A 22,593-nucleotide genomic window follows, 5' to 3' on the forward strand; every position below is an offset into this window, starting at 1 on the left:
GGATAGAGAGCTCCCGGATTTAGAGCCAGTGGCAATGAATGACTGGTGTTTATTTCCTAGTTAGGATGGTATGAACATCAGAAGGGACTGTCACAGTGAATGGCGGTGCTGGCTCAAAGGGCCAAATGGCCTAATCCAGCACCTATTGTCTAACTAGTGAGGCCACTTGCGATTTTTAAGTACGGTAATGTAATCAGATTTGGCGTGAGATCCTTTCAGCCCTGATTCATTTCAAAGAGGGCCACATTGTTTGATAGCGTCTTTTCCATCGATGCACTCTGCTTTTCATGGTCATAGGTAATCATTATCTTTTAGTTCTTAGGAAGTGTACAAGTACCTCTTTTGCAGACATAAAATTAGTAACAGCTTCCAAATTCAGCCTGAAAAATGCTTGAGGCAGGAGGAGATTGTATCTTTAATATTATGGTATGTGGAGGGTGAACAGGGTAATGCCTCCAGCTCCTTCAAGGTGGGCTGCAGGTTACACACCCTGGATATAAAGATAGCCAGGAGGGAAGAGGGAGGTCGGTTTGCGGGAACATCGCCAATACATTCACTGTGCATTTGCATGAGACAAATAAAACACCATTCAACCATTCGGCCATCTGTATGTTTCCAGGTCTGGCATCTGAGATTCAGGATTCTCTGGTCCTGGGATCCTCCAGTGAAGCTGTGGAGACCTCCTCGGGAGGAGGTGCGGTGGAGATGGTTACACCTGGACCCAATGTGGAGGACAGTTCAATGACCTCAGACTATGGATATTATCCAGATGATACGGAACCTGTGGAGAAAGGTGAGATGTGAAATGCAGTTTGACATTTTCATGGCCTGTTTTAGTTGAATGTAATTTATAATGGGAGCCCAGGCTCGCCTCAAAATTTGAGTGAGTGGCTTAAAAAAAAGGCAACATTATTGCAGATTAATGGGGAAAAATTAAAACTTTGTCCTTCAGCAGCAAGTACATATTCCATTAATGAAAGTGGAGTATTGCACTGAATCACAGGGAAAGGCTAATGGCTCATGAGCAGTAGAACGTGGAACATCACAAGATCAGGCCCTTCAGCCCACAATGTCTGTGCCAGTCATGACGACAAGATTAACTCTTATCTGCCTGCGCATAATCCATATCCCACCATTCCCTGTATATCCATGAACCTATCCAAAAATCTCTTAATTGCCACTATTGTATCCGCCTCTACTACCACCACTACATTCACTGCCCTCTGTATCAAAAACCTGCCCTGCACACCTCCTTTAAACATCCCTCCTCCTAATTTAAAACAATGCCAATGCCAAAGCTTTTAATGTGGATATGAAAAGCTTTGGGAATGTTTTTAATCTGGCTCACCAAAGCTATTTTGTGTTCCCATTTGGCCCACTTGAGTTCTTTCCTCCTTTCTTTATACTCCTCAAAGGCCATGACTGATTCCATCCTCTTCAACTTTGCATGCACTTCCCTTTTGTTTTAGACCAAATTTACAACCTCTTTGATCATCCATGGTTCCAACACTTTGCTCTCCTTATCCATTCACCTGTCTGAACTTTGATCAACTGGCCTTTAAACAACTCTCATATGTGGGATGTGGACCTGCCCATTAACATCTGCACCCAGTCTATCATCACAAGGTCCTGCCTAATAACATTGTAATTTGCCTTGTTCTAATTTAGTATCTTCCTGCAAGTTTCAGCCTTCTATCTATTCAAAACAATCTTAAAACCTATGGATATTGTAGGAAGGAACTGCAGATGCTGGTTTACACAAAATGCTGGAGTAACTCAGCAGGCCAGGCAGCATCTCTGGAGAGAAGGAATGGGTGACGTTTCTGGTTGAGACCCTTCTTCAGACCGAGAGTCGGGAGAAGTAGTTTAGAGATATAAAGGGTAAGGAGTGAAAACAACAGATCATATGGAGTTGCGATTTACAGTAGGTTTCGATCCTTTAGCTAAAATACTGTCGGCTTGGTTCAGAATAGTTGGTGATTCCCATCAAGTTCCAACCCATTCATTATTGGCTGTCAACCTAATCATTTATTCTCGTTAATTGGATCTGGTGGTCTCTAACTCTGCGAATCTGTGGTATGTATGTGTGAATGTATTTGCATATTAAGATGTTATTAAGACAGGTTAATTTCACTTTCAATTTCCATTTTGGTAATTTAATATCACCATGATAATTTTCTAATGAAGGGGAGAATAATGACTGAATATAGACCTGTCTGCCTCATTCAATATTATGGCTCAACTTCCACAGTGGAAGTGGATTCCCGACAGCACTAAGGTGATATTTTTACACTTTGCTGCTCACCATTAATTAATTGCCAATATAATGTTTAATTAGATCGGATGCATGAGTTCATGTTCAATACATGAATCATACTGACATTGGGATAGGAATAAACACGAGACACACGAGACTACAGATGCTGGAATCCTGAGCAAAACACAAACTGCTGGAGGAACTCAGTGGGTCAGGCAGCATCTGTGGAGAGAAATAGACAAACCATGTTTAAGATTTGGACTCTTTAGACTCATCTTTAGTCTGATGAAGTAGAGAAGTTATCAATTTCCCTCCTCAGATGCTGCCTGACCTGCTGAGTTCCTCCAGCAATTTCTTTTTTGAGACCAAAGCTGGTAAAAGTATACAGCCTAGGCATGTCAGGCACTGTATTTAGAAATACAGTGTGGAAACAGCCCTTTGGCCCACTATGTCTGCACCAACCAGCGAAGCCCGTACACCACAGAGAGGTGTGAAGTGTTGTATATTGGGATGTCTAAGGGCAGGACCTGCGCAGTGAATGGCAGGACTCTGGGGAGTGTTGGAGAGCAGAGGGATCTAGGACAGCATGTGCATGGTTCCTTGAAGGTGGAGTCGCAGGTAGATCATGGTCAAAAAGGCGTTTGGCACATTGGCCTTCATGTTTCGGGTTGAGATCAGACTGGGCCTTTTGGGTCGAGATCCTTCTTTAGACTTTGGACATTTTGAGATGGATATACGCGCGTTTCATTCTTTCATGCTGACGTACTGTCCTTGCTTTGTTTTGCAGGATCGCTAGGACCTGGAGCAATATCTGCCATTGTAATTGCTGCTGTACTTGGTGTGTCAGTGCTGTTCAGCCTGGTCATTATCACCGTGAGAAAGCTGTCAGCCTCTTAGACAAAATAAATGGTTGAAAATAGACAGTTCCATTACTTGTGGGCCTTTACTTATCAGTTTGTTTGCTGAACTTATCCAAATACTTCCAGTATATACTGCCAGGCTATATTTATCAAGAGTCTTTAATGAGCAGAACATAGATGATCGTTACAGATCTTAGTACACAAAGACTCTTTAAATGTGAGAGCTTAGCACAAAACACACATATTAGAGATCAAGAAAAATACAAATATTTGTTTATTATTATTATTATTATTTTTAGCAAAACATTTTTGTTTATTTTCGGTGATGCCGATGATTTCTTAAGAATTTTATTTGTTGACTGATCCACTGCATAACAAGTTCCAGTGAGATTCAGTGGATTACAGATATTACACATAGTTTCAGGTTTGCCTTCAGAGACCCATAAATGTAATTTATGTTAATGATATTCAAACCTGAAGAAAATGTTAATGTGACTTGTCCTACATATATATTTTTTTTTGATGCCTCTTCCTTAGTGCAACAAAAAAAACCTTAAGAGTTTAATCTTCACATATTCAACAGGGAAAGCCATAATTATCCTTCCACAATTCCATTCTCAAGACCGAGACAAAACTGGATTGTGCTAAACAAGTTTATAATAAGAAATTCATTCGGTGAGGCCAAGTTCAACATTTTATTGGGACTTGTCTTGTCACTGATTTTGGACAGAACGTTCGGATGTTGAGAGATAGATTTTAAGCTTTAATGATCAGACATTTCTGGCAGCTTGGTAGATCCGCTGTTTCTTTTCCCCTTTTTGTCATTTCATATATTTGTAAATACATATAATATGCATGTGAACAGTAAAAAGGCTAATTAAACTCACAGTTATAATTACAATGCCCTGTGATGTCCTTTATAGCTATCTATCTTCTACCAGGTTCAGTGGACATAGAAGTTAATACTGGTGTATTTTGTTCAGTTCCCCTATAAAATGTCTTTGTTAATCTGTCAAGCACAGTTAAAGAAGAAATCGTGTTCGAAACTGTCAAGGAAAAGAACATTTTGAATGATTCCATCACATATGTCATTCTTGCCAATAACTCAGAAAGCATAACTGATGCTTCCATCCGTTACAATATGCATGTTTCACAAACGTAGGCTTGGTGTCCTGTTATTACATCTGAGTTCTTTCATCACATTCTTCTTAAGCTCCTCTTAATCTTGCTGATGATTTGCACTGTCCTCCTTGGCCATTCACCCAAGTTTTCAGTAAATATAAGAAAACATATCCTGTATTTCGTATACGTACTGTAAGTTTTCTGAAATATAAAGAGATTTGTAGATTCACCTTTAATATTTTAGAAACAAAATCTGAGGTCATCTAATATTAAAATAAAACATAGGACATCTGCACATGATCAATATCCCTCCAGTCCCTGCATATCCATGATCATGTCTAAAAGTTTCCTAAACACCATTATGGTATCTGCTTCCATTACTGTCCATGGGGCATTCCATTCACAATTATTTGTGTAAAAAATGTCAAGAGTCAAGAGAGTCAAGAGTCAATTTAATTGTCATTTGGACCCCTGGAGGTCCAAACGAAATGCCGTTTCTGCAGCCATACATTACACACAAATAGACCCCAGACACAACATAATTACATTTTACATAAACATCCATCACATAGCTGTGATGGAAGGCCAAAAAAACTTATCTCTCCACTGCACTCTCCCCCCCCCCCCCCCCCCCCGATGTATCCCGTGCATCTCCTTTAAACTATGGGCCTTGCACCTTAAAGCTATGCCAATCCCATAGCTTTAATGTAGGTATGAAAAACTTTGAGTTTTGTTTAATTTGGCTCTGAGTTTAAAGCTAAGTCCCTGAGTCTTTGACATTTCTACCCTGGAGAAAAGGTTCTGACTGACTGCCCTATTACTTTGGTAATTTCATATACTGCTACAAATATATTGTACTGCATTGTGTACTTCTATACAATTTACGATGCCTATTATTCAGGCCAAGGCTGTGATCTCCCTTTAAAATGTATCTGTTTTATAGCTCATCACAATCTAATGAAGCTGTCCAGCCAAATAAAGCATTTTTATCAACACTGACATTCAAACATGCCACATGACACTCCCAGCTGAGATGTAAAAACATTCCTGCCACAGTCCCAAAATCTAAAATATATGTTTACTTGTTTTATGACAAATTTGTGGAATATTGTTAGATTGTTATGATCTTAATATTTTGTTATCAAAATGAATCTTGTGATTAAAATTGAGCCATGTGATATGAACAGTGAAAATAATTGAAATGTTGCTAAATTAATTTGAAATTATTTCAGACAGTTAACAGTTTTATTAAAATATAGATTAAAGTTGGTTTCAAAAGTTGCAAAATCTAGGCATTGTCTCAGATTCTTTGTGATTGCCTCTTGAGAACTAAAATCACGTCAGGTTCTCCAAATCCACCATTTTCTCATCTATCCTTTCCTCTATCATTTGCCATTGAAGTGTCTACAATGAAGACCAGATGAGTATCAATGAAGGCCATGCTGAAATCAATATTCAAATAAGGTTATGCATCAAGACATGACAATACAAAATAAACACCTACAAAACGCAGGGCTGCACAGTGGAGCAGCGGTAGAGTTCAACCCTTACAACGCCAGAGACCCGGGTTTGATTCTGACTGCAAGTTCTCCCCGTGACGGCGTGGGGTTTCCCCGGGTGCTCCGATTTCCTCCCACACTCTAATGACGTACAGGTTTGTAGGTTAATTGGCTTGGGTAAAAATTGTAAATTGTCCCTAGTGTGTGTAGGATAGTATTGGTGTGTGGGATCGCTGGTCGGCGTGGACTCAGTGGGCTGAAGGTCCTGTTTCTGTGCTGTATCTCTAGACTAAACTAAATCAACTTAGCACAGGTCCTTTAGTTTTTACCTTCCCTATGCCTTTGCCTGATTTAGTGTTAAACCCCTTTCTCACGGGGCGACGATGGAAGAGTTAACCAGAGTTGAACATCGTGGGAACCTCGTGCGATAACCGTACGGCATTCGTGGACCACCGTGGCGCTAACGGCAGGTACTCGTGTAACTTGGTGACTCGGGAGAAAATTCAAACAAGCTTGAATTTCTCCAAGAGTGACTTGTACACTTGTGGTTGAACATTGCAACATTATATGCACGTAGTGGCCAGTGCGATATCCGTACTGACTCTTGCAGTTACCGTGGGAACTCCTGCGAACGGTGAACCCGGAAGCTGGACAGAGGGGACAGAAGGTGAGTAAAAATTGTCTTCTGTGGGATTGAATTTAAAAAATAAAGATTTGCATCCGCATATGGACATCAACTTATTCATGAGTTATGTTAATGAGATTCAAGAAAATAACTATAATCTTTAAAAGGGACTTTACTGAAAGGTCCCGCATTTTTATGGTCCGTGAGAAATTTTTCACATGTACTTCTTTGAGAGATACAGCTCGGAGTCCTCGCCGACCAGCGATCGATGCCTTTCCGAAGCAGGGTCCGGAACGCTACCAATCAATGTTCTCCAGAGACCCGTGTAAAGGAGTGAACTGCACATGCTGGTTTAAAACGAAGACACACACAAAAAGCTGGAGTAACTCAGCGAGTCAAGCAGCATCTCTGGAGAAAAATAGGTGATGTTTCGGGACGAGACACATCTTCAGACTCAATTCCGATTAGGATGTCTGAAGAAGGGTTCCGATTCGAATCGCCACCTATACTTTTTCTCCAGAGATGCTGCCTGACACGCTGACTTACTCCAGCTTTTTATGTTTTTCTTCCCAGATCTGACTTACCTGCTGAGTTACACCAACATTTTGTGTCCGTGTTCACTATGAACATTGAATTATTTAATTTTAGGTAACTTAGAAACATAGAAACATAGAAATTAGGTGCAGGAGTAGGCCATTCGGCCCTTCGAGCCTGCACCGCCATTTAATATGATCATGGCTGATCATCCAACTCAGTATCCCGTACCTGCCTTCTCTCCATACCCTCTGATCCCCTTGGCCACAAGGGCCACATCTAACTCCCTCTTAAATATAGCCAATGAACTGGCCTCAACTACCCTCTGTGGCAGAGAGTTCCAGAGATTCACCACTCTCTGTGTGAAAAAAGTTCTCCTCATCTCGGTTTTAAAGGATTTCCCCCTTACCCTTAAGCTGTGACCCCTTGTCCTGGACTTCCCAAACATCGGGAACAATCTTCCTGCATCTAGCCTGTCCAACCCCTTAAGAATTTTGTAAGTTTCTATAAGATCCCCTCTCAATCTCCTAAACTCTAGAGAGTATAAACCAAGTCTATCCAGTCTTTCTTCATAAGACAGTCCTGACATCCCAGGAATCAGTCTGGTGAACCTTCTCTGCACTCCCTCTATGGCAATAATGTCCTTCCTCAGATTTGGACACCAAAACTGCACGCAATACTCCAGGTGTGGTCTCACCAAGACCCTATACAACTGCAGTAGAACCTCCCTGCTCCTATACTCAAATCCTCTTGCTATGAAAGCCAACATGCCATTCGCTTTCTTTACTGCCTGCTGCACCTGCATGCCTACCTTCAATGACTGGTGTACCATGACACCCAGGTCTCGCTGCATCTCCCCCTTTTCCCAATCGGCCACCGTTTAGATAATAATCTGCTTTCCTGTTTTTGCCACCAAAATGGATAACCTCACATTTATCCACATTAAACTGCATCTGCCAAACATTTGCCCACTCACCCAGCCTATCCAAGTCACCTTGCAGTCTCCTAGCATCCTCCTCACACCTAACACTGCCCCCCAGCTTAGTGTCATCCGCAAACTTGGAGATATTGCCTTCAATTCCCTCATCCAGATCATTAATATATATTGTAAATAGCTGGGGTCCCAGTACTGAGCCTTGCGGTACCCCACTAGTCACTGCCTGCCATTGTGAAAAGGACCCGTTTACTCCTACTCTTTGCTTCCTGTTTGCCAGCCAGTTCTCTATCCACATCAATACTGAACCCCCAATGCCATGTGCTCTAAGTTTGTATACTAATCTCTTATGTGGGACCTTGTCGAAAGCCTTCTGGAAGTCCAGATACACCACATCCACTGGTTCTCCCCTATCCACGCTACTAGTTACATCCTCGAAAAATTCTATAAGATTCGTCAGACATGATTTACCTTTCGTAAATCCATGCTGACTTTGACCAATGATTTCACCATTTTCTAAATGTGCTGCTATCCCATCTTTAATAACTGACTCTAGCAGTTTCCCCACTACCGATGTTAGGCTAACTGGTCTGTAATTCCCCGTTTTCTCTCTCCCTCCCTTCTTAAAAAGTGGGGTTACGTTTGCTACCCGCCAATCCTCTGGAACTACTCCAGAATCTAAAGAGTTTTGAAAGATTATTACTAATGCATCCACTATTTCTGGAGCTACTTCCTTAAGTACCCTGGGATGCAGCCTATCTGGCCCTGGGGATTTATCGGCCTTTAATCCATTCAATTTACCCAACACCACTTCCCGACTAACCTGGATTTCACTCAATTCCTCCACCTCCTTTGACCCGCAGGCCCCTGCTATTTCCGGCAGATCATTTATGTCTTCCTTAGTGAAGACGGAACCAAAGTAGTTATTCAATTGGTCCGCCATATCCTGGTTCCCCATGATCAACTCACCTGTTTCTGACTGCAAGGGACCTACATTTGTTTTAACTAATCTCTTTCTTTTCACATATCTATAAAAACTTTTGCAGTCAGTTTTTAATGTTCACTGCCAGTTTTCTTTCATAATCCATTTTTCCTTTTCTAATTAAGCCCTTCGTCCTCCTCTGCTGGTCTCTGAATTTCTCCCAGTCCTCCAGTATGCTGCTTTTTCTGGCTAGTTTGTACGCATCATCCTTTGCTTTGATACTATCCCTGATTTCCCAATGTTATCCATGGATGCACTACCTTCCCTGATTTATTCTTTTGCCAAACTGGGATGAACAATTTTTGTAGTTCATCCATGCAGTCTTTAAATGCCTTCCATTGCATATCCACCGTCAACCCTTTTAGAATTAATTGCCAGTCAATCTTGGCCAATTCACGTCTCATACCCTCAAAGTTACCTTTCTTTAAGTTCAAAACCATTGTTTCTGAATTAACAATGTCACTCTCCATCCTAATGAAGAACTCAACCTAAACTTACACTCTCTCTCTCCCCCGCCCACCCCCTCCTGCCCCCCCCCCCCCCCCCTCCCCCATGCAGTAAATGTTGTTTAAACCAGTCCAAGGTTTGCAACACTGGTTCCCTCTTGGGATCACACTATCCCTAGCCAACAATTGGCATATCAGGGAACCAAATATAGACATAAAGTGCTGGAGTGACTCAGTGGGTCAGGCAGCATCTCTGGAGGAAAGGGTTAGGCGACATTTCGGGTCGGGACCCCTCTTCAAAATACCCTGCTGAGGTCATCTGTTGTTGGCCCTGATTTGTCCCGGTCTTTTCTTGCTTCCAGTTCCCCCCTACAATCATCCCGAAGAAGGGTCCCGACCAAAAATGGAATCCATTCCTTTTCTCCAGAGATGCTGCTTGGCCCGCTGAGTTACTCCAGCATTTTGTGTCGAACTTGCTGAGTCAGACAGTTTTTGATTTACTCTGAAACACACGTTGGAAATTTAAACTTGGGCGCAACTAACATTGTCTTACTACCGTGGGAACTCTTTAACTCAGCGGGCAGGTAGCAGTTAATTGTTGCTCCCTTCAGTTTCCCAGGGGGTCGGGACGGGACTGGAGTTGGGAGGGAAAGGTGGGGGAGTCGAGGGAGAGGAGGGGGAGACAGATGGGGGTGTCTTCATTTACTGGCGGCGGGTGTCTGTCACTGAAACAGGCAGGTGTGATTTCACACCCACCTTGTGTGTGCCTCTCTCTCTCTCTCTCTCTCTCTCCCTCCCTCCCTCTCACACAGGCTGAGAGACTCTGCCTCTGTGAGTGTACGTCTCTTTCTCCCCCTCTCCCATACACAGTAAAGACCAAGTAACTGTGCCCACTCCATCTGTGTCTCCCACATACACAGTGAAACTCTGCTTTGTGTGTGTATATACCAATTCAACCAAGGGAGGATATTTATAGTGTGTGAAAAAAGAAGTGACATCATTTGTGCCACGTGATGATTTAATTACACTTGACAGTTCACAATGTTCATTCAAGATTTAACGGGAAAGCTCGGGAGACGGACAAGTCACTCGCACAAATAACAGAAATGCCCAGTACCGTGGGAACTCTTTGTCTACCCCCCGTTATATCGTGTGATATCATGCTAGACCACGACCACTTCACTCTGGCTACAACTTGCGTCAAGTCGCCCCGTGAAAAAGGCCTATTATCATTCGGTGTTTTTCCAATGGGTTCTACTTAGCTGGGAGAAGGCTGCCACATTTTAGCACCCACAGATGGCCTTGTGGGGTGATCTTGAGCAGGTTTCAAACCAGTTTTCATACTCGTGACTATGTCCTCTCAACGAGAGTAGCAGTGGGCTGATGAAGCTGATAACAGCAAGGCACGAGTGTATCACAAAAGGATTCTAACTAAGAGAGAGAGAGGCAGCTGTGCCTCATGGATTCCCTTGAACTGTTGAAAGTCTAATTGCTCGGCTACTGCAAACTACTTTGTTTTCTACTGCGATCAAGTAGATGAATAGACTGAGCATTCACTGTAATATTGTGCATCAAACATTGTACAATCATGGAGCCACCACTACCTTCCCCTAATCTACCTACAAAGTCCTGAGTGTGGATGATGCACAATTCCTTCTGGTTCCTGGACACTGTTGCTTATCATTTCTGACAGATCTGCAGCGAACATTTCTTGTTCTATCACCTTCAGCCTTCTTCTATAGGTTGTCCTGGCATCCTGGCATGAATGTGATGGAGCTTGCTTGTGCCATCATTTCCATGGAACTGGGGTTTGCTTGATAGCAAGCTACTAATGTCAGGTGAGTCAGCATTGCTGGTAAACCTCAAACATTCTACCTCCCATCCATTTCCTTTTCTCGTCTGTTAAATCAGTCCTGTATTTTGAGGCCCATCTGGTAATAGCAGGCTGCAGAATGATCGCTGGTTAGGGGGACTTTCCACATCCATCATGGCGAGAAATCCAATAACAACACCGTAGATGGAAGTGTCTGAGTCCTGAATCTTAGGCAGCACAGTGGCGCAGCAGTAGAGTTGCTGCCTTACAACGCCAGTGAGCCGGGTTCGATCCTGACTACGGGTACTGTCTGTACGGAGTTTGTACATTCTCCCTGTGACCGCTGAGAGCTCTAGTTTCCTCCCACATTCCAAAGACGTACAGGTTTGTCGATTAATTGGCTTTGGTAAAATTGTAACATTGTCCCTAGTGTGTGTAGGGTAATGCTGGTGTACGGGATCGCTGGTCGGTGTGAACTCCATGGGTCAAAGTGCCTGTTTTTGCGCTGTAACTCTAAAGTCTCAGAGCTGTCAAATCTGCTCTTGAAGGTGGTGAGAGGATGAGTGGGAATGATGAAACTACTTGATCTTGTTCTCACCAGCCTAACGTTGCAGATGCCTCCAGATACATTAAAGGCATCATAGGTAAGAGTGTGCACTATATAGTCTTCACAATGATATATTGTGTACAAAGTGGGATCGATTCAGATGAAATCTGTCAGCTCAGAACTGTACATTTGTGAATGACAGTGAACCAGTAACTGCAGCAGAAGTTTATTCCAACACAATCTGTCACTTCCTGGTCTGGCATGACCCTGATTTATCAATGATATCACGCAAGGGAAGAAACACTGCTCCAAAGGAAAAGGCATGCCGCAAGCAGCACCAAGTATATCTAAGAGCAAGGTCCCAACTTGGCATATTCACAACACTGGTCTCTGTGCTTGCTAAACAGAAGAACAGGATGGAAATGATGCAATGAAGTTGACCCATGGATCCAGAACGTGGCTTTGGTTCTGTAGTCCTACCATATCCAGTCACTGATGATGTGGGCAATTAAATAGATGTTGGATGGGGAGACAGGTACATCAGGCAGTGAAAAAAGTGAATGGCATGTTGGCCTTTATAACAAGAGGAGTTGAATATAGGAGCAAAACGGTCCTTCTGCAGTTGTACAGGGCCCTAGTGAGACTACACCTGGAGTATTGTGTGCAGTTTTGGTCTCCTAATTTGAGGAAGGACATTCTTGCTATTGAGGGAGTGCAGCGTAGGTTTACAAGGTTAATTCCCGGGATGGTGGGACTATCATATGGTGAGAGAATGGAGCTTGTATACTCCGGAATTTAGAAGGATGAGAGGGATTCCTATTGAAACATATAAGATTATTAATGGTTTGGACACGCTAAAGGCAGGAACCATGTTCCCGATGTTGGGGGAGTCCAGAACCAGGGGCCACAGTTTAAGAATAAGGGGTAAGCCATTTAGAACGGAGATGAGGAAACACTTTTTCACACAGAGAGTTGTGAGTCTGTGGAATTCTTTGCTTCAGAGGGCAGTGGAGGCAGGTTCTCTGGTTACTTTCAAGAGAGAGCTCGATAGGGCTCTTAAAGATAGGGGATATGGGGAGAAGGCAGGAATGGGTATTGATTGGGGATGATCAGCTATGATCATATTGAATGGCGGTGCTGGCTCGAAAGGCCAAATGACCTACTCCGCACCTATTGTCCATTGTCTATTGCAACATGTGTGAATATCTTCAGTCCAAAGTGCTGAGCATACAAGACATTTGAAACCTCCACCTATAGAGAAGACAGTCTTTAGATACATTTTCTTTTAACATGTAATACAAAATAGGTCCAGGGCATTGGATGCAATAAAGAGATTAGAAAACATCTGGATGGAATGCTGAATTAATCCTCTTGATGGTGGATACATTTAATAATAATAATAATGCATTTTATTTTTGGGCGCCTTTCAAATCTCAAGGTCACCTTACAAAGATTAACAGAACAGAAAAAAAACATATAGTCGGAGAAAAATAAATAATAAGGACATCATCAATACACAAATTAAAAATAGAAATCGTTCTAAAGACACAAAATCAAAAAATCAAAAAAAACACAATGTGAAGAGAGAGCAGCGGCAGCTAAAGCGCGCCACCGTCCACTCTCCCTTCCGACAGCCATCTTGGACACAGACTAACAAAGAAACTTACACACAAAAAAATCATCCCCCCACAATGGTTACCACTGTGGGGGAAGGCAAAGTCCCCAACCCCAGTTCTCCCAAAAGACAGGCCTATTAAGGCCACCGCTGTTGCCTCTACGGAGGCCCGATGTTCCTGGCCGTTCTGGCCGGCTGGTGTTGCCCCGGCGTCGGGAGAGTCCTCACAGCGGCTGGGCCACCTGGAACGGCCGCTTCCGAGCAGGGGATTGTCGGCTTCCGAAGCTGACAAGGACGCACCGAGTTGAAGCTCCCAGGCTCCCGATGTTAATGTCGGCGCCGCCTGCTCCGCTCCGCAGACCCGCAGCCCGGAGGTGTTGAATATTGATGGCTGATACATTTGAATATTGATGGCTGATACATTTGAATATTTACATGAAAGCAACAACATCAAAAGTAAAAATAAGTGTGAGAATGTTAAGAGAATGTGGGATTAACACACTCATTATTTCTGAGTGTGGTTTGGAGCCAGCACTAACTGCTTGGGTGGGAAACTAGGCCACAAGACACACAACACTGTCAATAACACAGCATGTTTGTCTTCATTGGTCAGAGCATAGATTACAAGAGTTGGGACATTATGTTTTAGGTGTAAAGATTGCAGGTAGTACGGCACCTGACAGAATATTCTATGCTATTTTGGATGTGTTTAAGCTAGAGAGGGTGCAGATAAGGCTGTTGCCGGGACTGGGGTACTTGGGTTATAAGGCTAGGCTTGGACTGTTTAAACTGTAACTCAGGATGCTGAGGGCGACCTTCATGTGAGTGATTACATAATGAGAGGCACAGATATATTGGATGGTCACAGTCTTTTTCTCAGGTTAGGGGAAATCTAAAACTGGAGGCATAGGTTTAAGGTGCAAGGGGAAATATTTAAAGGTGACCTGAACCCACCTCTCCTACTTTCAGCAGAAGGTCGGTGCAATTACAAGATTTTAAAGACATTTAGATGGTTTCATGGACAAGAGACGTTGAGAGGGATAAGGGGCAAATTATCTCAGGAAGACAACTTGGTCAGCGTGGATGAGTTTTGTTTAGTTTAGTTTATTATTGTCACGTGTACCGATGTACAGTGAAAAACGTTTTGTTGCATGTGAAAAGACATGATTACAATCAAACCATTCACCATGTACAGATGCAGGGTGGAGGGTATGACATCAGGTGCAAGATGTTAGTTCAAAGGTCTCCAGTGTGGTAGTTGGGAGGTCAGGACCACACTCTAGCTGGTGAGAGGATGGTTAGGTTGCCTGATAGTAGAATTTGACACGTTTGACACACATATCCACTGGCAGCAACTGAGGAATTAATCCAATGTGCACTGTCAAAAACAAGCAATGGAAATGGTAGTTTACACAAAAAAGCTGGAGAAACTCAGCGGGTGCAGCAGCATCTATGGAGCGAAGGAAATAGGCAACGTTTCGGGCCGAAACCCTTCTTCAGATAATGGTAGTAGCTGTGGCAATGTTTGGTATAATTGGCATGAATTTTACTACAGTGACATCCTTAGAACCTGTCGTGTTACGATGCCTAGAGTGAGCAAAAGACCACAGTGATTAGTAGGATGATGAAACCCAAATGCAGAAGGAAATAGTGACTAAGGATCATTTTGAAACAATGCTTATCTGAAACCGTCTTCGTTTCACTTTGCTTAGCTAGAGAAGATGAATCCACACCGGAAATGCACAGTAATCCAGAGTGTAGCGCGCCATTACTGCTTGCTTCAATCATCTTGGAAACTTTACATGAACAGATACAAAACGTCTTTACAATGTACTGATCAATGCGGGCTCAGTTTAGTTTAGAGATACAGTGGCTCTTGTCAGGCCCTTTGACCACCGAGTCCGCACTGATCAACAATCAATACATACGCTAGCACTTCCTACACACAATGGAAAATTTACAATTTTTACCAAAGCCAATTAACCTACGAACCTGTACGTCTTTAGAGTGTGGGAGGAAACCGGAGCACCCAGAAAAAACCCATGAGGTCACAGGGAGAATGTACAAACTCCGTACAGACAACACCCATATTCAGGTTCATACCCAGGTCTCTGGCGATGTAAGGCAGCAACTCTACCGCTGCACCATTGTGCCGCACCATGTTATGATAAATATACTGACATAAATATTTGCAAGTTGTTAGGATAAATAAATTATACATTGCATGGAGGTGTTTGTGGTAGTGATTAGCACAATATCAAACATGGACACGTCCCGGTCTGATACGTCACCTGTCCATTTTTTACAGAGTTGTGAAAGAACATAAAGAGATCATGTGGCAAAGAAAACACAAAGTAACTGGAGTAACTCAGCAGGTCAGGCATCAACTGAGGAGGACATGGATTTGTGACATTTCTTCAGACTCAGTCCAGTTGTCATTTTTAGCTGATGATTCCACCATCTGCAATTCTTTGTGTCCACTCTGGATCATAAGTGTAACTGAATTTTTAGAAAACAGGTAGACACAAAATGCTGGAGTAACTCAACTCCTTGAAGTGAGAGTCAGCAAATTCCAACTTTACTTTGAGCCAGCTGCACTGGTGCTGTCTTGTTTATAATTTGTTTTTCATTGACACCATAAACTAGGCAAAAACATCTTGTTCAATATTTTACACGCTTTCCCTTCTGTGTTCAGCTGTACTTGACATACATTCCACTTCATTCCCACTCCACAGATGCTGCCTGATATTCGGAGTTTGCTTCCAGCCATTTCTGTCCTGTTCTAGGTTTCAAATTTCTGTCATTGACGATATTTTACTCCTTAAACTTTCCCATTTTTTTACTTCCAGTTATTTTGTCCTCTTCTTCTATTTTCTCTAGAAGCCAAGCTTTCCTTTTGTCTGTGACTCCCCCATTATACTTCACATTGCTTTGGCAGCAATGTTTCTCCCAGTAGTCAGTGCTCCCATGAGGTCTGATCCTCATCTCAGCTTCTGTCCGTTTGGAGTTTGAACGTTCTCTCCATGACCATGGGGGTTTTCTCTGGCTGCTGGTAGGTTTATTGATTATAGGTGAATTATCTCCTCAATGTACGTTAATGGCAAAATGAGCATTGGAATTGATGGCCATATTTGAAAGTTGAGAGAGGAGTGGAGAGAGGAAACTGCTTTGAGACTGAGAACTGGCAGACTCGATGGACCAATTGGCTTGCTCCCCTGTGGCTAGAAGTGGCTTCCTTCTCTGTTACTGCAGTATTTATAAATTTACTTTTGCGAATGGTAGCAAATCGCTGCATTTCTCCACTCTAGAGAGATGTGGAGACCATGTTATTAGAAGTATTTGTAAAGGTGGATACATTTTTGAACGGTCAGTGGATGAAAGGCAATGGAGGCTGACATACAAGAGACAGCATAGATCAGTCAGAATCATAATGAATGACGGGCTGGTTTGAGGGACCTGGTGCTCTTATTATTGTGTTAATGTTGCTTCTGTAGTGGCTAAGGTAAGACTAGATCTTTGACTCCAACTATTGGTCTGATGCCGCCTCAGGCCACATATATCATACATCATTCAATCTATAGATATCACTGCTATATATAATTATTTCATGAGAATTTAACAGTTTTGGTTGGAAACTCCTCTGCCCAAACATACTTGTTGACTTGAATATCTCTAGTAGTACTCAGGCACCACTATTATTTATTTGCTGTGCATCTCCTTCACTAACAAATCTGTCTCACCATCATTAGTAATTCAATTAATCTCACCCGCCTTTCACTGTCTATTTTTACTTTTCATACTTTAATTTTGTTTCCTGTAGAGATACAGCATTGAAACAGGCTCTTTGTAACACTGAGGACACGCACCATTCACCCTAGTTCTGTGTTATCCCATTGCCTGCACACTATGAGCAATTTACAGTGGCCAATTAACCTAGAAACCCAGATATCTGAGATCTGGGTGGAGACTGGAGCACCTGGAGAAAACCCACGCGGTCACATGGCGAACATCCAATCTACACATAGAGAGTACCCGAGGTCAGGATCGAACCTGGGTCTCTGGCACTGTGAGGTAGCATCTCTACTAGCTGTCCCACAGTGCAGCTGCCTCTGAAGAACTGCACATTTGACCAAGAATTCAGATTTACATCAGCGCTATTATCGGGGAGAAAAAAGTTTTAGTCAACTTCAAAGTTGATGTGATTTTGTCTCCATTCTTGTTTTCAGTCAATTTGCCTGGTAAATAGGGAATGTTCTGTGGACGAGCTTTCAGGGTAATACAGGTATGTAGATCAATGACTGGCCGTTGGAGGGGTTAGATCTCCCAAACAGGTTTCAATCCCAGGAGTGTAAGCTCATCCTTGAACTTGCTGACAAATCCCGACCGAGGCAGAATAATGACAGAGAAGTAGATCAGCCACTGATGAGATGGAAGGAAAACTAAACTAATCTTCTCTGCACTCATAGGTACACAACATTGCTGGAGAAACTCAGCGGGTGCAGCAGCATCTATGGAGCGAAGGAAATAGGCGATGTTTCGGGCCGAAACCCTTCTTCAGACTGATGGGGGGGGTGGGGGAACGAAGGAGAAAATGGGAGGAGGAGGAGCCCGAGGGCGTGCGGATAGGAGGGTGGGGGGAGACAGCTAGAGGGTTAAGGAAGGGGAGGAGACAGCAAGGGCTAGCAAAATTGGGAGAATTCAATGTTAATGCCATCCGGACGCAAGGTCCCCAGGCGGAATATGAGGTGCTGCTCCTCCAATTTCCGCTGTTGCTCACTCTGGCAATGGAGGAGACCCAGGACAGAGAGGTCGGATTGGGAATGGGAGGGGGAGTTGAAGTGCTGAGCCACTGGGAGGTCAGGTTGGTTATTGCGGACTGAGCGGAGGTGTTCGGCGAAACGATCGCCCAACCTACGCTTAGTCTCCCCAATGTAAATCAGCTGACACATCTAGAGCAGAGGATGCAATAGATGAGGTTGGAGGAGATGCAGGTGAACCTCTGTCGCACCTGGAACGACTGCTTGGGTCCTTGAATGGAGTCGAGGGGGGAGGTGAAGGGACAGGTGTTGCATTTCTTGTGGTTGCAACAGAAAGTACCCGGGGAGGGGGTGGTGCGGGAGGGAAGGGAAGAATTGACAAGGGAGTTGCGGAGGGAGCGTTCTTTGCGGAAGGCAGACATGGGGGAGAGATGGGAAGATGTGGCGAGTGGTGGGCTCACGTTGGAGGTGGCGGAAATGGCGGAGGATTATGTGTTGTATTTGCCGGCTGGTGGGGTGAAAGGTGAGGACCAGAGGGACTCTACCCTTGTTGCGAGTGCGGGGATGGGGAGAGAGAGCAGTGTTACGGGGTATGGATGAGACCCTGTTGTGAGCTTCATCTATGGTGGCGGAGGGGAATCCCTGTTCCCTGAAGAACGAGGACATTTCTGATGCCCTGGTATGGAATGTCTCATCCTGGGAACAGATGCGGCGTAGGCGGAGGAATTGGGAGTAGGGGATGGAGTCTTTACAGGGAGCAGGGTGGGAAGACGTGTAGTCCAGATAGCCATGTGAGTCAGTCAGTGGGTTTGTAATGTATGTCGGTCAGGAGTCTGTCCCCTGCGATGGAGATGGTGAGGTCAAGGAATGGTAGGGAAGTGTCGGAAATGGTCCAGGTGTATTGTAGTGCCGGGTGGAAGTTAGTGGTGAAGTGGATGAAGTCAGTCAGTTGTGCGTAGGTGCAGGAGGTGGCGCCAAAGCAGTCGTCAATGTAACGGAGGTAGAGGTCGGGGATGGGGCCCTGGTGCATATTGAACAAGGATTGCTCAACATACCCGACAAAGAGGCAGGCGTACCTGGGGCCCATGCCCCATAGCTACGCCTTGTACTTGGAGGGAATGGGAGGAGTCAAACGTAGAGTTGTTGAAGGTGAGGACCAACTCCGCTAGGCGGAGGAGTGTCAGTGGCTGGGTATAGGTTGCTCCTCTGGTCGAGGAAGAACCGGAGGGCTTTGAGGTCATCCAGGTGGGGGATGGAGGTGTAGAGTGACTGGACATCCATGGTGAAGATGAGGGGGTGAGGGCCTAGAGAGTGGAATGCGTGGAGGCGGCAGAGAGTGTCTGAGGTGTCTAGAACATAGGTGGGAAGGGATTTGACCAAGGGGGATAGTATGGAGTCAAGGTATGTGGAGATGAGTTCGGTGGGGCACGAACAAGCAGAGACAATGGGTCTGCCGGGAGAGCCGGGTTTGTGGATTTTGGGGAGAAGGTAAAAACGGGCCGTGCGGGGCTGGGGAACGATGAGGTTGGAAGCTTGGTCGGGCAGGGCGTGGGAATTGATGAAGTCGGTGATGGTGCTAGAAATGGTGGCCTGGTGCTCGTCAGTGGGGTCATGGTCCAGGGGTAAGTAGGAGGAGGTGTCCGAGAGTTGGCGCGTGGCCTCAGCTTTGTAGAGATCGACGCGCCAGACTACCACGGCACCTCCCTTGTCGGCTGGTTTGATGACCCAATCTGGGTTTTTGCGGAGTGATTCAATGGCAGTGCGTTCAGAGGGGGAAAGATTAGAGTGAGACAGGGGAGTGGAGAAGTTGAGGCAGTTGACGTCGCGGCAGCAGTTCTGGATAAAGAGTTCCAGAGCCGGGACCTTACGAGGGGGGTTCCACGAGGAGGGGGTGCGTTGGAGACGGGAAAAAGGGTCATCAGTGATGGGCGAGGACTCCTTCCCGTGGAAGTACGCTGTGAGGCGGAGGCGACGGTAGAAGCGCTCCAAGTCGTGGTGGGCGCGGAACTCATTGAGATGGGGACGGAGGGGGACAAAGGTAAGACCTCTGTTGAGGACAGACCGTTGGGTGTGGGAGAGGGGGAGGTCGGGGGGGGTGGTGAACACCCGGCAGGGTTGGGAGTTGGGACCAGAGGAAGGCAGGTGGGTGGACTGGGGATGGGGCGATGTGTGGGGGGGGGGGGGGAGTTGTGGGTGTTGGAGTAGTGGTGGGTGGTCAAGGGGTGGGGGGGAGAGAGGGCTGTAATGTGGGTGGGGAAGAGCGGGGGTGACATGGTTGGGGGATGGGGGAGGTTCAGTGGAGCAGTCACTGAGGTGAGCAAGGCTGGGCAGACCGGCACTAGGACCCAGTGGAGTTGAGCCCAGGAGAGTGGGAGTGAGCAGCGTGGAGGCTCCAGGCCCAGTGGAGAGTCCAGGCTCCAGGTAAGGCGACGGCTGTGGGTTGTTGGAGGGGGTGGAGTGGCGCGGGTCAGCGGACCCGATGGTCGGAGTCCAATGGTGGTTGAGTCGGGGTCCGCGGGCGATGCGTGGATGGTCCCGGTGGGCGGAAGGTCGGCGGGTCGGCGGCGAGATGAATCGGGTGCGTTGCGGCGGCCATGTTGGGTAGGTCGGATCAGGCGGCCATGTTGGGTAGGTCGAGTCCGGCGGCCATGTTGGGTAGGTTGGATCCGGCGACGATGCTGTATGGGCCCGGTCCAGCGGCGATGTCCAGTGGGCCCGGTCCGGCGACGATGCTGGGCAATCCCGGAGGAATCGGCGAGGGGGAGAAAGTCGGAGTTACCGTAGAAGCGGCGAGGCTGGGCGTCATCGGTCTGCAGGTGAGGGTCGGCGGCGGCGGCATCGATGTGGAGGTCGGTGAAGGCGGCGCCCGGTGAGTATTGAGGTCGCTCCTCGTGGCCAAGATGGCGGGTGTGGCGGGACTCGGGCAGGCGAAGTAGGCCGCAGTTGGGGCCCGGAGTCTGCGGGCGGGCGGGCGGTCGAGTCGCGGAGTGTAGGCGTTGGGAGCGGCCTGGAGTCGGGATCATTTAAGGTCCTTTGTGGAATCGAGGTCACAACCTTCTCTGCACTCATGTTGACTTGTAACCACCCATCCTGCTTTTCAAACACCACTATTCATGAAAGAGTATAGAGAATCAGGTCGCGACTGTCCAGTGGTTTTTCCGATGCTTGGCTGAATTCTTCCATTTCTTCCAATGTATTTACACAGTCATGTTCCCTATTCTCCCCCTCCTCCCCCTCCCCCCCCCCCTCCCCCTCCCCCTCCCCCTCCCCCTCCTCCTCCTCCTCCTCCTCCTTCACTTCCTGGGCACCAGTGAGGGTTCATTGTCCTGTGGTCTCGGTGTGAGTCCTCCAGTGATATTGCCGACTACGCCACCAGTGGCATCATTGAATGCCAAGTACATTGAATGCCTAGTACAGGTGCACAACCTTTTATCCGAAAGCCTTGGGACCAGACACTTGTCGGATTTCGGACATTTTCGGATTTCAGAATGGAAGATTTTTAGCGTAGATTAGGTAGGTAGCGCGGGCGGCTTGAAAAGTCTGGAGCTGCTGCCTCCTCCCCGGTGACCGGGAGAATCATTGCATAAATGTTAGTCAGTTAGTTTGGAGGGATTTTATGTGGTGGTGGTGGAGTCGGGGTGAAGGGGGAAACTTTAATTCTTAGTCCCCTACCTGGTCGGCGACTCCCAACCTCGCGGAGCTGGGGGCTCCGTCCGGCCGCGGGCGGCGCCGGTTGTAGCTCCGACCCCGGCAACTCTACCCCTGGCTGCGAGGCGCTCCAAATCCAGCGCCGCCCGCGGTCGGACGTCCCAGCTCCGGGAATGTCGGGAGTCGGCGGCGTCCCGCTGGGATACCAGCGGGGAGCGGGCAATGCCTTACTGGGTCGCCGTGCGGCAAGCTCCGGAGCGCTGTGGCCGCCGACACACAACATCGCGGAGCGTCGCTGGATTTGGAGCCGCGGAGCTGGGGGCTCCGTCCGGCCGCGGGCGGCGCCGGTTGGAGCTCCAACCCCGGCAACTCTGCCCCTGGCTGCGCGGCTCCAAATCCAGCGACGCTCCGCGATGTTGTGTGTCGGCGGCCACAGCGCTCCGGAGCTTGCTGCACGGCGACCCGGTTAGGCATTGCCCGCTCCCCGCTGGTATCCCAGCTCCTCTAGGATCTTTGCCCAGCGCTGCGATGCCGCCGACTCCCGACATTCGTGGAGCTGGGGCGCGCTGGATTTGGAGCGCCACGCAGCCAGGGGTAGAGTTGCCGGGGTCAGAGCTACAACCGGCGTCGCCCGCAGCCCCACCGGCCACAGCGCTGCGGAGCTTACTGCACGGCGACCCGGTAAGGCATTGACCGCTCCCCGCCTCTCCGACCAGGTAGGGGACTAAGAATTAAAGTTTACCCCTTCACCCCCCCTTCACATAAAAGCCCTCCAAACTAACTGACTAACATTTAAGCAATGATTTACAGATGTTTAAGCGTCTCCCGGTCTCCAGGGAGGAGGCAGCCGCTATAGTAGTACAGACCTGGGTTGACCGTGGGTCGTTTTGGGTCAAGTTTGGCGCCAAACGCGAGCTTTGGTGCGCAGACGACATCTGGAAAAAATGGCCGGTT

The 22,593-nt window shown here is 46.4% G+C and overlaps 1 protein-coding gene across 1 annotated transcript in view; it reads left to right on the forward strand.

The window, feature by feature from the left end:
- Positions 1-4,012, forward strand: part of LOC129703769 (protein SNORC-like) — a 29,435-nt gene extending 25,423 nt beyond the window's left edge. The window contains exons 2-3 of the mRNA XM_055646473.1: positions 620-793; positions 3,045-4,012. Of these exons, the coding sequence (XP_055502448.1) occupies positions 620-793; positions 3,045-3,154 (284 nt within the window). The 3' untranslated portion in view covers positions 3,155-4,012. The remainder of the gene's footprint in view (positions 1-619; positions 794-3,044) is intronic.
- The last annotated feature ends 18,581 nt before the right edge of the window (positions 4,013-22,593 follow it).

Source organism: Leucoraja erinacea, chromosome 14 (genome assembly GCF_028641065.1).
Source record: "Leucoraja erinacea ecotype New England chromosome 14, Leri_hhj_1, whole genome shotgun sequence".
In the NCBI taxonomy this organism is placed as follows: Eukaryota; Metazoa; Chordata; class Chondrichthyes; order Rajiformes; family Rajidae; genus Leucoraja; species Leucoraja erinaceus.